General features: G+C 40.4%; 1 protein-coding gene across 5 annotated transcripts in view; it reads right to left on the reverse strand.

The window, feature by feature from the left end:
• The window catches only part of KIF6 (kinesin family member 6), a 422,151-nt gene that overhangs the window by 281,263 nt on the left and 125,907 nt on the right, over positions 1-14,981 (reverse strand). For all 5 annotated transcript variants that reach the window (XM_061398076.1, XM_061398073.1, XM_061398075.1 and 2 more), the window contains exon 6: positions 11,714-11,843. In XM_061398076.1, coding sequence (XP_061254060.1) covers positions 11,714-11,843 — 130 coding nt within the window. The remainder of the gene's footprint in view (positions 1-11,713; positions 11,844-14,981) is intronic.

The following is a 14,981-nucleotide window of genomic DNA, read 5'->3' on the forward strand; positions in this document are numbered from 1 at the left end:
AAAACCACAGCTTTGACTATATGGACCTTTGTCAGCAAAGTGATGTCTCTGCTTTTTAATATGCTGTCTAGGTTTGTTACAGCTTTACTTCCAAGGAGCAAATGTCTTTTAATTTCATGAGTACAGTCACCATCTGCAGTGATTTTAGATCCCAAGAAAAGAAAATCTGTCACTGCATCCACTTTTTCCCCTTCTATTGGCCATCAAGTGATGGGATCAGATGCCATGATCTTCATTTTTTGAATGCTGAGTTTTAAGTCAGCTTTTCACTCTCCTCTTTCACCCTTATCAAGAGGCTATTTTAGTTTCTCTTTGCTTTCTGCCATTAGAGCGCTATTGTCTGCATCTCTGAGGTTGTTGATAATTCTTTCAGTAAACTTGATTCCAGCTTGTGATTCATCCAGCATTCACTCATCCAGTACATCATTTCTCATGATGTACTCTGCATATAAGTTAAATAAGCAGGGTGACAATATACAGCCACGATATACTCTTTTCCCAATTTTGAACAAGTCTGTTGTTCCATGCCCAGTTCTAACTGTTGTCATACTATTCTTAGTTGAAAATTATTAAATTAAATTTTATTTGAATTTAATAGAAGAAAAAGGAAATAAAACTGAAGGAACTGATGACCTTCCAACAAAATTTTTTTTCATGGTAAAAGACGCATATCCTTTTTTCTAAAAGTATCTCTTTAGAATTAAGGAAAGCTCATGGAATTAAAGGACTTGGGTCATTATATTTTTTAACCATATAGTTGATATGTAGACAGCATCTATTCTTTTCTTGGACTTCCCTCATGGCTCAGCAGTAAAGAATCCACCTGCCAATACAGAAAATGTGGGTTTGATCCCTGAGTTGTGGTGGGAAGATCCCCTGGAGAAAGAAATAGTAACCCACTCCATAATTCTTGCCTGAGAAGTCCTACGGACAGAGGAGCCTGGCAGGCTGCAGTCCATGGGGGTTACAAAAATGTCAGACACCATTCAGTCACTAAACAACAACAGCTTCTTTCTTGCTTTGCAATATAAGGAAATCAGCTCACTTCTAACACCACTCCCTCTTCTATTTTCTAACTCCAAATTTGCGTTTCATCTATTATTAATTTATATTTTCAAGGTTTATAATATTCACTTTACACAGTTGCTCAGTTTTACATCTACAGTTAAATAAATTCAGTGTTTTCCATCGTACCTTTTGTGATGCTTCTGGGTTCCCACATCCTTTAATTTGGTTCATCTCTTAATTGGTTAGACTTGACTGTCAAGCAGTTTTTAAAAAGGATCACCGGGTTCATTTTCTTCCAGAATTCACACATGCTTAAAATTACTCGTCTCATGTCTTTGCTTTTTAAGGACAATTTGAAAATTTGGCTGGGTATAAAATTATCGGGACACAATATCCTTGCTTTAGAACTTGTTCCACTGTCTTCTGGCATTGAACGTTCTGTGGAAAAGTCCAAGTACAAACTTTTTTTTTTTTTTAATCTTCACTCATAGTTGGCTTGCATTTTTCTGACTGGATGTTCATAAAGTTCTTAATTTAGCTTTGGAAATCAGTAGCCTCAGTAGATTTTATCTTGGAGTAGAGCTCTTTCAATTTGAAACACAGCATGTCCTTTTCATCTGCAGATTCAAGTAATTCCAGATTTCAGGAAACTTCTCTGTCTCTCTCATTCTTTATTCATGTTTTTTTCCTGTTGCCCTCATTCTTTTCTTCAGGATTTCTAATTACTCACAGTTGGTTTCTCCTTTGTTTCTCTGATTATTTTCAGCCACATTTCCTCCTCTTCTCCTCTTCCATCTCTTCCTCTTCTTCCTTGTTTTCCTTCTCCTCCTTTTCTTCTTTATTTTTTGCTTTTTAATGGACTCTCATCTCTATAATGGCTTTCTTCTCTTTCATTTCTAGGTTCTTCAAGCTTACTTTTATCTTTTTGTCTTGCAATATTTTCTTTGAATTTTTCCAAATTTTTAGGTATTTTTAAAACCAAAGATTGCATTTAGGTAACATATTTAAGATTATGAAGTATACTACCTTGTTTCCTGATGTAAGCAGTCTTCAAATGTATGTTGCTTTACCCATCACACTCCACATTTATGAAAAGATCTTTTGTTATTTTCCTTCTGATAATTTTATCTTTAAGCATGTCCATCTTTTTCCTAGAGAGTTCAAATTCACTTTGTTTATTACATAGATTTACTCTGCACATTTCATTCTTAACTTTAAGAGCACACACTTACTTAACTTTAAGTGTGCGTGTGCTTAATTGCTCAGTCATGTCCAACTCTTTGCAACCCATGGACTGTAGCCTGCCAGGCTCCTCTGTTCATGGAATTCTCCAGGCAAGAATACTGGAGAGGGTAGCCATTCCCTTCTCCAGGGGATCTTCTTGGCTCAGGGACCTAACCTGGGTCTCCTGCATTGCAGGTGGATCCTTTACCATCTGAGCTACCAGGGAAGCCCTTGAGAGCATATACTTTCCTCAAATTTTTGCACTAAAAGATCTGGGGTGGTAAAATTTCTTAAGTCACCAACTCCCTGAATTCCACTCACCGAGGCCATCTTTCTTGGCCATAAGCCTAGACTACTAACCATAAAAACGGCCTGTCTTTAACTCTTTTGGACTCACCTTCTATAGTGCAGAATGAATATCTAAATCACATTTCTCTATCTTACTTGCCTGTGTCCTTAGATCTCATCACTCTAGCCAGAAGATCATTGGATTTGCATTTAAGAATTGTGACCCTTTCTTTAAGGCGAAACTGTATCCTGCCTGAGGTTGGAGGATATATGTGTTGGCTCTCAGCAACCTCCCTCACCGTAATTCAAACTTCATAATATTTGGCAGATTTCCTCATGGTTTGGGGTTATGGCTATCTCCTTATCTCACTGATGATGGCTTTCCCCTTCTACTTTTCATTTTTTGTCACTGTTGCTGGTGGGTTTTAGTAACAGGGAGTAAAGGCTACTTTTTTTCTGCTGTTTAATCAGAAATCAGAATTTTAAACATCAGAAGAAACTCAGGAGCTAAGTTTTTACGGCCAATAAGATTGTGTTTCTCTAATTATGTATATGGGTTAAGTACATTTTAATATTCTAATAATGGCTGCACTGTACCACTTCATTTATTTTAATAAACGTTTTAGATTTGAAATTCATGGTTCATGCAATACTATTAATCAGGTTAGATGGGAGCAGAATGCAAATGATGTTATAAGACAGAATCACTAGTTAAGAATGACTGCATATTTCTCATATATAAAATATAAAAAAAGAGGAAGAAAAATGCCTGGGATATACTAAGGGCTCAATATTCATGTTCCCTTCTTTCTATACCTAATAACATATATTCAGTAGGTTAGAGAAGAAGTTAGAATTGTCAACACATCTTTTGCTAAGGCTCCTAGCTGCTTAAATCAAATCCCTTATGACTATACAGTGGAATTGAGAAATAGATTTAAGGGACTAAATCTGATAGACAGAGTGCCTGGTGAACTATGGACAGAGGTTCATGACATTGTACAGGAGACAGGAATCAAGACCATTCCCAAGGAAAAGAAATGCAAAAAAGCAAAATGGCTGTCTGAGGAGGCCTTACAAATAGCTGTGAAAAGAAGGGAAGCAAAAAGCAAAGGAGAAAAGGAATGATATTCCCATTTGAATGCAGAGTTCCAAAGATTAGCAAGGAGAGATAAGAAAGCCTTCTTCAGTGATCAATGCAAAGAAATAGAGGAAAACAATAGAATGGGAAAGGCTAGCGATCTCTTCAAGAAAATTAGAGATATCAAGGGAATATTTCATTCAAAGATGGGCTCAATAAAGGACAGAAATGGTATGGACCTAACAGAAGCAGAAGATATTAAGAAGATGTGTCAAGAATACACAGAACTGTACAAAAAAGATCTTCACAACCCAGATAATCACAATGGTGTGATCACTCACATTCACCTAGAGCCAGACATCCTGGAATGTGAAGTCAAGTGGGCCTTGGGAAGCATCACTATGAACAAAGCTAGTGGAGGTGATGGAATTCCAGTTGAGCTATTTCAAATCCTGAAAGATGATGCTGTGAAAGTGCTGCACTCAATATGCCTGCAAATTTGGAAAACTCAGCAGTGGCCACAGAACTGGAAAAGGTCAGTTTTCATTCCAATCCCAAAGAAAGGCAATGCCAAAGAATGCTAAAACTACCGCACAATTGCACTCATCTCACACGCTAGTAATTAATGTTCAAAATTCTCCAAGCCAGGCTTCAGCAATACGTGAACCGTGAACTTCCAGATGTTCAAGCTGGTTTTAGAAAAGGCAGAGGAACCAGAGATCAAATTGCCAACATCCGCTAGATCATGGAAAAAGCAAGAGAGTTCCAGAAAAACATCTGCTGCTGCTGCTGCTGTTAAGTCGCTTCAGTCGTGTCCGACTTGTGCGACCCCATAGACGGCAGCCCACCAGGCTCCGCCGTCCCTGTTTTATTGACTATGCCAAAGCCTTTGACTGTGTGGATCACAATAAACTGTGGAAAATTCTGAAAGAGATGGGAATACCAGACCACCTGACCTGCCTCTTGAGAAACCTATATGCAGGTCAGGAAGCAACAGTTAGAACTGGACATAGAAAAACAGACGGTTCTAAATAGGAAAAGGAGTACATCAAGGCTGTATATTGTCATCCTGCTTATTTAACTTATTTGCAGAGTACATCATGAGAAATGCTGGGCTGGAAGAAGCACAGGATGGAATCAGGATTGCCAGGAGAAATATCAATAACCTCAGATATGCAGATGACACCACCCTTATGGCAGAAAGTGAAGAGGAACTAAAAAGCCTCTTGATGAAGTGAAAGAGGAGAGTGAAAAAGTTGGCTTAAAGCTCAACATTCAGAAAATGAAGAACATGGCATCTGGTCCCATCACTTCATGGCAAATAGATGAGAAAACAGTGGAAACAGTAGCTGACTTTGTTTTTTGGGGTTCCAAAATCACCACAGATGGTGATTGCAGCCATGAAATTAAAAGATGCTTACTCCTTGGAAGGAAAGTTATGACCAACCTAGAGAGCATATTCAAAAGCAGAGACATTACTTTGTCCACAAAGGTCCATCTAGTCAAGGCTATCATTTTTCCAGTAGTCATGTATAGATGTGAGAGTTGGACTATAAAGAAAGCTGAGTGCCAGAGAATTGATGCTTTTGAACTGTGGTGTTGGAGAAGACTCTTGAGAGTCCCTTGGACTGCAAGGAGATCCAACCAGTCCATCCTAAAGGAGATCAGTCCTGGGTGTTCACTGGAAGGACTGATGTTGAAGCTGAAACTCCAGTACTTTGGCCACCTGATGGGAAGAGCTGACTCATTTGAAAAGACCCTGATGCTGGGAAAGATTGAGGGCAGGAGGAGAAGGGGATGACAGAGGGTGAGATGGTTGGATGGCATCACCAACTCAATGGACATGGGTTTGGGTAGACTCTGGCCGTTGGTGATGGACAGGGAGGCCTGGCATGCTGCGGTTCATGGTGTCACAAAGAGTTGGACACGACTGAGCGACTGAACTGAACTGAACCAGCTGCCTATTGAGCGTAATGATAAACGAATGCTCTTCTTATTATAATAAGAGCAGGGTGAGATGGATTTAGCCTGTCAAGTATTCTGCGCTTCCCAGGTTTACAAATCTTGGAGAACACTTGCTAATTATATACAACTAATAAATCTTTCAAAAAAAAATCTGTGAGGTTGTTTTATTCAGTGTCTCTCTAATAGTCTAGTGGAATATGATGCCAGAACTCTAATTGCAACCCAAATTCTCTTGTTTCTCACACACACTACACAAGGAGCTCGAGGCTTAGAGAGCTGTTGACAAACACAATCACACAGTAAAGCTGCTGTTTCCTTACTGTGCTGTCCTCATGCTATTAGACAACGTGTCCAGTGACAGCTGTTTCAGTACCAGTATCTGCACAAACCTACTAACTCCATTCACAGCCTGTCTCCCAACTGCCTTTGCACTTCCACAAGGTCACACAACTCAGTAAAAAGTTTGGTGGAGTGCAAAGTCTGAGAGCTTACAAAACACATCAGTACAACTCAGATACATTGAGTATACTTTTTTTTTTTTTTTTAAATTTCAACCGAAGAATTAGGCAGAAAGACCTCTAAGAGCTCCTAGGAAAATAATTTACAAATCCCATAAATGCTGTTGGTAGGCTGGTTATTTAGAAAGTAACCTCTTCCAAAAGGGTTGAAGCACCACAAATAAAATTTTAAACTGTCAAAGTCATCTGTGATATCCTCTGTACTCCCCAAGAGGCACTGTGTACCATAAAATCACCCCAATTCTGGGCCTGGGATTACAGGTCCTTTCTCCTGAAATCATCAAGTCTTCTTCTCTACGTGAATTAAAAAAATAAAAATTGACTGACCAACTACGTAGTTGCCAGGTGCTGAGAGACTACAGCAGAACACGACTATAGTCTTGTTTTAAACAGTTGCCAGCTGAGGACTGTAGTGTCTTTCCAAATGTTATACTATACGTGTGTGTGCAGTCTCTCAGTCTTCACCAACTCTTTATAGCCCCATGGACTGTAGCTCCCCAGGCTCCTCTGTTCTTGGGATTTTCTAGGCAAGAATACTGGAATAGGTTGTCATTTCCTTCTCCAAGGGATCTTCCTGACCCAGGGGTCGAACCCATGTTCTTTGTGTCTCCTGCACTGGCACGCAGATTCTTTACCACTAGTGCCACCTGGGGAGAAGGCGACGGCACCCACTCCAGTACTCTTGCCTGGAAAATCCCATGGATGGAGGAGCCTGGTAGGCTGCAGTCCATAGGGTCGCGAAGAGTCGGACATGACTGAGCGACTTCACTTTCTCTTTTCACTTTCATGCATTGGAGAAGGAAATGGCAACCCACTCCAGTGTTCTTGCCTGGAGAATCCCAGGGACGGCGGAGCCTGGTGGGCTGCCGTCTATGGGGTCACACAGAGTCGGACACAACTGAAGTGACTTAGCATAGCATAGCATAGTGCCACCTGGGAAGCCCATTATACTATATATATTTAGCATATGGTGTATGTGCTAAGTCACTTCAGTTGCATCCAGCTCTTTGCGACCCCATGGACTGTGGCTGCCAGACTCCTCTGTCCATGGGCTTCTCCAGGCAAGAATACTGGACTGGGTTGCCATGCCCTCCTCCAGGGTGTCTTTCCAACCCAGGGATTGAACCGGCGTCCTTTATGTCTCCTGCATTGGCAGGTGGGTTCTTTACCACTAGCATCACGTAGGAATTTAGCATATTATTGCTTCTGAATTTATCAAGGTAAAGAGCAACACCAGGTAACAATCATATAAGAAATTATATCCGAGGTTATTTGGACACTGTGTTAGTTCTCCAGCACAAAAACTAGGCAACTTCAACAATAGAAATTTGCTATCTTACAGTTCTGAAGGCTAGACATCCCAAACGGAGGTGTTGGCAGGACTGGTAATTCCTTCTGAGGACTGTGAGGAAGGGCTCCGCCCCAGGCCTTTCTCCTCAGCTTGTAGATGACTGTTCTCATGTTCACATGACACACTCCCTCTATATCTGTCTGTCTCCAAATTTCCTACTTTATAAGGGTACCAGTCGGAGAAGGCAATGGCAACCCACTCCAGTACTCTTGCCTGGAGAATCCCAGGGAGGGGGTAGCCTGGTGGGCTGCAGTCTATGGGGTCGCACAGAGTTGGACACAACTGAAGCGACTTAGCAGCAGCAGCAGCAAAGGGTATCAGTGATGTTGGATTAGGGCCCACACGAATGACCCCATTTTGAGTTGATCACCTCTGTAAAGACATTATCTCTCAATAAGGCTACATATTCTGAGGTACTAGAGGTACTAGGACTCCAACATGGGAATTAGATAAGGTGAGACAATTTAACGCACAAAAGACAGTACTGTGGAGTTTTGGTAGAAAGGATCCCCAGACACTACTCTCTTCTCCAAAGTTGCTTGTAAAATAATGCCGTGTTGGTTTAATTATGGGCTTCCCAGGTGGCGCTAGTGGTAAAGAACTTGCCTCCCAACGCTGGAGATTCAGCAGACCCAGAATTTGCTCCCTAGGTCAGGAAGATCCCCTGGAGGAGGGCATGGCAACCCACTCCAGTACTCTTGCCTGGAGAATCCCATGGATACAGGAGTATGGAGGGCTACAATCCATGGGTAGCAAAGAGTCAGACACAACTGAAGTGACTTAGCACGCATGCGGTCTAATTATTCACTTTGAGCAACACTGTGGCTTCCTAAAATGAATACTTAAATGGCACTTTCCCCAGTGGAGATTGCTCCTAGAAGGAACATCTGATTTTGTTAATCTAGCACAGCTTCTGTCAAGATGCAGTTAAAAAAAATCCTGGATTTTACCTGGATCTTGACAGAAGAGCAAGTAGAAATAATCAGAAACAGAAATGCAGATGGCAAATAAAGGTATAAAAGAATTTGGTAATCAAAAATACAAGTTAGAACAAAATTCTTTTGACTACCAAATTGGCAGAACTTTCCAATCTTGTGGTGTTGGCAAGGGCACAGAATAGGGATCTGTTCACATACTTCTCTGGGAGTGGGTTTCAACCAGCTTCTTAACAGTAAAACCCGAACTGCCCCAAATTTAGACTGGGCACACTTAAAATGCTAGAATGCATATTCCTGGGCTCCACTGCTGAGAACATGAACCCATCCATCAGATATGGGGTCCTGTGTCTTTGGACTAGCATGGCGTATCCTGATACAAGCTATCCTCGGGCCACACGTGGGGACAGCGTGCTCTAGACTGTGGGTGGGGCTGGGCAAATCATCTCAGCAATGGGGCTGTGCAGGGCCTGCCGATCGAATGCAGAATGTCTTGTCCAATTAGGTTTAATTAATTGAGAGCAACATTTCAATGCTAAGACAAAAAGTACCAAGTCATACTTGCTACTGGTGGGCTTTGACGTTGGGTCACAAACAGTTCAGCTTTTACAGTATTTATTCTCTTTGGCATAGCAAATCAACTTTTGAAAAAAAAAAAAAAATTCTACCCCAAGGATATAATCAGGTTTTATTCAAAACATTGGTAGGATTACAGAAATTATTTAAGAGTGGGTTCTAAAAATAAGAAGAGGATGAAGCTACTCTTAATAACTTTTCCTTAAAATTCTGGCTCTCGGTAGGAGAACTTAAAAGGGAAGAGTATGCTTGCTTTGGTCCCCCTATTCAGGCTTTGTTTTGCAAATGTTTTCTGGTTACCATGGCAACTTCTGGATTTCTCTGTGTAAATGGGAAATTGGGAACCTCGTCTTCTGAAAAAAAATGATTAGTGTGTTCTTTTTATCCTGGTAAGCTCATTGCGTGCTGACAAATTACATTCTGACAGCTCAGTTGTAATCTAAAGCATGCCTCTCTGGAGACTCTGAATAATAAAGTATTTCCAGGGATTGACAGTTATTCTTCGTTTATATTTTTATGTATTTGCTTTCAATGAATTCAAGAGATAAGCTGAAGTGTTCCATACTTGCTATGCTTTTTAAATAATTCAGAAATGTATCCTCACTTGAAAAATCTGACATGTGTCAATTTGATTACCGTGCTCATGAATTGTGGTGTAAGGAAAGAACATAAGCTTCTGAAATGGTCAGACTTGGAGCTGAAGCCCAGTTCTGCCACCTACTAGCGGTGCGACCTTGCGCAAGCAGTCTAACTCTTTGAGCCTTAGTTTCCATCTATAAAATGAGAGTCAGAAATAATACGTACAAGTATCCACAACAGTGACAAGTCTACTGAGTAGGTTCTTGATAGAACATGGTAGTTATTACCAGAGAAAAAAATAAAAGCAAGCACAGAAACATCCAAAACCTATTAGACTTGGTTTAAAAGCAATCAGGCTTCACACAGGAAAAAAATAAAAAAATGAATAAAATTTTAAAGTACTGCACAACCAGCATTATTAGAATTGGACTTCTCCAGGTTTCAGCTATTTATACTATTGCGAAACACTCAGTGGTAAATAATAGGAAAAGACTGTCAGAATTTTGTAAGATGGTAGAACAGAAGAGCTTATACAAAGGAAGCTCAAGGTCCTCAAAACTTTACACAACAATAATCTGAGAAGATGCAGTTGGCTCAAGTTAGAGGCATAACTTTGAAAGCGCAAATTCGCTAACAGGGGCCATGGTGAACCAGGGCCAGGAGCCCTCCCTGACCCGTTCAAGGTGAAGGGATGGAATTGTGAGAACAAGGCCTAGACTCCTCCGGGATGAGTCACTTTAGGAAGACGGTCAGCAAAGAGGCAGGGGTAGGTTTCGCCTCATGTTTTCCAGGAGCATTTATGATCTCCCATTTTTCTTTTTCATACTCCGTTCGTGGGCAGGACCCATTTACAGTCTGTACCTCTCAGTTTGCTGTTGATTAAACTATGTATGGAGGAGGAGGATTTTTAGTGAAACATGTTAAATCTTTCATTATTACACTCCCTACTTCTTAATCTGCTTTTATTCCTGTCCCTTCAATTACTGTGACAAATGAGCACAATGGATGACTGCATGGGCAAAATGTTGAAATGATACACAAATGCAAAACACTGTAAACAACAGAAAATATTCTGAAATTAAAAACTAGGTGCAGCTCTCTTTAAGTGAAAATGATAATTTAAGGGTCCTTAAATCCATATTATATTTGGCACCTCAAATCAACATTTTTAAGCTAGTCTGTTGAAAAGTACTGATGCAGAACCAGTAAAACAACATGAAACGAAGGGCCCAGAGCAATGACAGATGTCAACACCATGCTTTCACTACCTGATTTCCCATTTATCTGTCTTGTATTTAAGGTGGTACATTCCAAGGGGTGAAAATGGGGCAGAAGGAAAGTCACTTGAGGGAGACTTTCTCAGACTACTTTTCCTCCCAGCTTATTGTCTCTTCTGTTGTTTGTCATCAGAGACAAGGTAGGACACAGAACTCAGGGAGCATGGTTTGAAAAGGAAAGTGCCTGTTTCCACACCACCACCACCCGAATCACCAGTAGCGCTACTTAATTCCTTTCAGTGCAGTGGCGCTGAATGAGATTTTTGTGACCCTCCATCTCCAATCAGTAACTGGTTGAGGCCCATGACCCAGCTGGGTTAATCCTGTCTCCTGCTTATGGTTCCAAGGCAAAATATAGGTGACCAGTTAGGTGTGAATGTCAGATTAGGAATAAATAGCTTTTAGCACAAGAATATCCCCAATATTGCATGGATGCATACTTCTATCACACACCATGGCAGTGTTCCTGGATCTGCCAACAAGAGCTGCAAATGCACAGAGCACTTCCTATGTTCCAGGTGTTATTCTACATTCTTCATTCTCTAAACCCATGATAGCTAAATGCCAGTATATGGATGACTGGAGGTTAGGAAGAATAAGCTATGTAATTTTAAGTTTCAAAAATTAAGCAAAAATTCCTATAATGAAGACTTCCGATGAGTTGTCATGGGCTGGCTGCAAATCAATTTGTATAAAATTTAAAAATACAAAATTAAAAGAGACTAGATTTTAGTCCCTGCTCATTAACTAGCTAAAAGACCTCGAGAAAGTCTCCTCAATTCTCTGGTTCTAGATTTCCTTTTCCTAAAACATGGGATTTAGATGAGATTATTTTTAAAGTCATTGCTGTCCCCCAGATTCCATTATATCTTACAGTGTGCAAACACAGCTTGCAGAGAAAAGCTTATTACCTCTGCAATCATTCTGTTGGTGTCACCCAAGAAAAGCAGATTCAGAGCTTCTTCCTCTGTGGCCGCCTGATGAAGAGACAAGTTTTTCAGGTGGATATTCTGATCGGGGTCCTCCAGGACTGTCACTTTCCTAGGGAAAAAGGAAACAACAGCTTTGAGAGGGAAAAGAACTTCAAGTCTTTCTTACAGGTTTCTTTTTTGAAGGCCGTATGTGTGACGCCTTGAATTTATAAAATCAAGACGTACCCAAGACACCAGACAGTACTGGATTAGCATCCAATACCGACATTCCCGACAGTACTACCAAATAGCTTTGGGGCTGAAAAGTCCATTACAAGCTCCTAATTCAAAGGCAGCTTTACTGGGAATCATCAGATCCCCAGAGCATCTGAAAATGCATATTCTTACTGAATTTAAAATGCCCGTGGATAACCTTCTACCTGTGTCAGGAAGCTTGGCTATGCCTCTTTTTTGCCATGTCATAATTCAGTTTCTTACATTAGGTGGTACTGATTTTTCTCCTTCTAATTTTTCCCTTTTGTTCAATTTCATATTACTTCAATCTATGTGACATTTCAAACTGGTTAGCTCACCAATTTAAACACAATGAAAATTGAGGCATCTGTCATCCCTCTGGGAGTTATTCCCTGGTTTTCTTATTAAGGTGAGTTAAAAATTCTCAAGAAGTCTTCTAATAAAATCCTAGTTTATAATTATTATTTTTATGTCCATCAGATATGTTTTTTGACCTTTCTTCTTTTACAACATCACTTTTCCTTCCATTGACTCCTTAGGTTTGGAATTACATTCACTTATTAAAACTCCTCAAGAGACATTTTGGTGCCAATACTGTTTCCTCCCACGTGAATCTTAACACTGTCTCCAGAGCTGGCTTGTCAAAACTCTCCTCAGAGTCCTGTTAGGACTTTCTGGCAACTTCTGGAACACAATTTGGCTAAATTCCTAAGAGTCTTCTTTCAAAGGACTACAAATTCAAGCAACAGAATTACTAAAGAGAGTTCCCTGTTACCTCTTGAGTTTTGCCTTCGTGATCATTTTTAAAATTGTTGAGGAAAGGAAATCTGTAATTCACAAGTGTTGCCAAGTGTCTCTCCGGGTGTCTGCACTCGCTCACAACAGCAGAACTGATGCCAGGAGGTCTGCTGGCATCATCTAGCCTGCCATCATCATCATGCCTCCCTTCAAAGTACCACCAACAAGTGGACATGTGTCACTCACCTACTGACAAAAACACACTTAGAAAACTTTAAAAGTGAAGATTTTGCAAAGCCCATAATTTTTCAGCCTTCCCTTCTGTAAGGGGACTCTCTGGATTTTCATATGTAATTTGTGGGCACTTAAAATACTAATTGCAGGAAGAAAGTGTAGTTTTTCCAGCCCATCTGTGACCAATATGTCACTAATAATGCAGCTCGTTGCCAAGTTTTGGACTTCTTTTTGTCTCCTTCAATAATACCAATGAGATGGAAAAAGATCTCTTCCCTTAATGGAAACAAGTGTATTTTATTTATTTTTCAACAAGGCTCATAAGTCAGCTTATTAAAAACGCTTTAAGAGTTAAAGAAAAAAGCTTGGAAAATATGAAGGCATTTTTTAAACTGAAATAGATGAATTGTGCTCTATTTTTAGGAACCCTCTTTATTCCTTAAGCTTTATTTCCACTGTGATTCTTCTGAAATGCTTGAGAAGGTTTGGTAAATGCAATCCCTAGGGATACAAAAGTCAGAATTCCTCCTAAATCTACAGATTCTACATCTCAAAGGTGAAAGAAGTTAAGTAATATGGGAAGGAAGATAAAAGCATGAAATGAGTGATGAGACAGTACATCAGAAGTGAGAAAAGAGGAGAGTTCTGTCTTTTACAACATGAAGAAGAAAACAAATTCTTCTACTCTGAGGCAAAGTAACCTGCAATATATGCTGTAAGACCAAGTCAGATACAGAACCATCCTGTGCAAGATCAGAAAAGGGGGAGATGAGGGAGCAGAAAATGATTCAAAGAGGAGGATGCCCACACTCCCTGGGCACCGAAAGACTCCTTTAATCCAGTCATTCTCACCCTGGCTGCATACAGGACCAGTCTTCAGAGTGTAAACCAAACAACACACCAGCACCAGGTGTCCTCTTTAAAGATATTGATTTGAATATTCAAATCAAATATGGGTGCAGACTGGGTACCAGAGTCTGTAAAGGCTCCAGGTGATTCTATCGTGCAGCCAAGATTGAGAGTTACTGACTTCATCTTTAATGACCATACAAGGTGGACAGATGGGAAGGTTTCTGGTTTCTTTATAGTTACTTTCCACCCAGCTCCACCTAAGCCCAAAGAGGAGAGTTACTCATTTTACTGGTTGAAGTCACTTTGGGTCATATATCTACTAACAGGCAAGGTCCCTGTGAATTTTAAAAAGCTTGTCCTTCCACAGGAAGTTTCCTTTTTCTACCTCCCTGACCATGCCACTGATGGGTAAACTAAGCCACCCATTAATCACAGCAATAACTAATGCTCAACTGGGGATTATGGATCTTCCTGGACATCCACAGGGTTTATATCATGGCTGAGTCAAAAAATCTAAATGTGATATCATACATAATCTCCTCACCATTACCTCACTGAAATTAAAAAAAAAAAATGCAGAAAACCAGCATGCACAGAATTCTAAAAGTGTTCAACCTTTTAGATAACCTGAATGGCTCACTGATTCAGGTTACATTTACAAAGAATAGTTAGAAGCATAATATAGGAAGTATGGAATGTCATCGGCAGCATTTGGCTAAATCGCTCAGAGCCTCTGATCTGCAATGTCCTGCAGAAGTGTTATGCTTCTATATTTACTTCCGGGTGCTTGTCCAGCTGTGTCGCTGTGATCACAATTTGCATGTGCTTCAATTTTTCTGCATAGAAATCTCAGTCGTCTTTTGTAACTCATCACCATGTAATTTCTCTGACTCTTTTCTGATTTTTCACTTGAGCTTAGCCAAAAGGATGAGAAGCGATTCTTTTCTGGTTCTGTTTCCCTCACTATTTGCTTATTTTTGCCCACTGAGGTTTTGAAAAGTAAATAAAAAGACAGGTTGGTGTCTAGTTTAGTTTGGCTTCTCTCAGGGTTCTCTCCCTGCTCCAGGCTCATCTGCGGGCACCCTTTAATAAGAAGGCTCTGCCTCTGGCAACTTTCTGGAATCTTCTGTGGTGCAACTTTCTCCAATCAGGGTCTCCCTTGCCAGTTCTTCTCCTCAGATTCTTTCCT

This window comes from Bos javanicus, chromosome 23 (genome assembly GCF_032452875.1).
Source record: "Bos javanicus breed banteng chromosome 23, ARS-OSU_banteng_1.0, whole genome shotgun sequence".
Classification (NCBI taxonomy): Eukaryota; Metazoa; Chordata; class Mammalia; order Artiodactyla; family Bovidae; genus Bos; species Bos javanicus.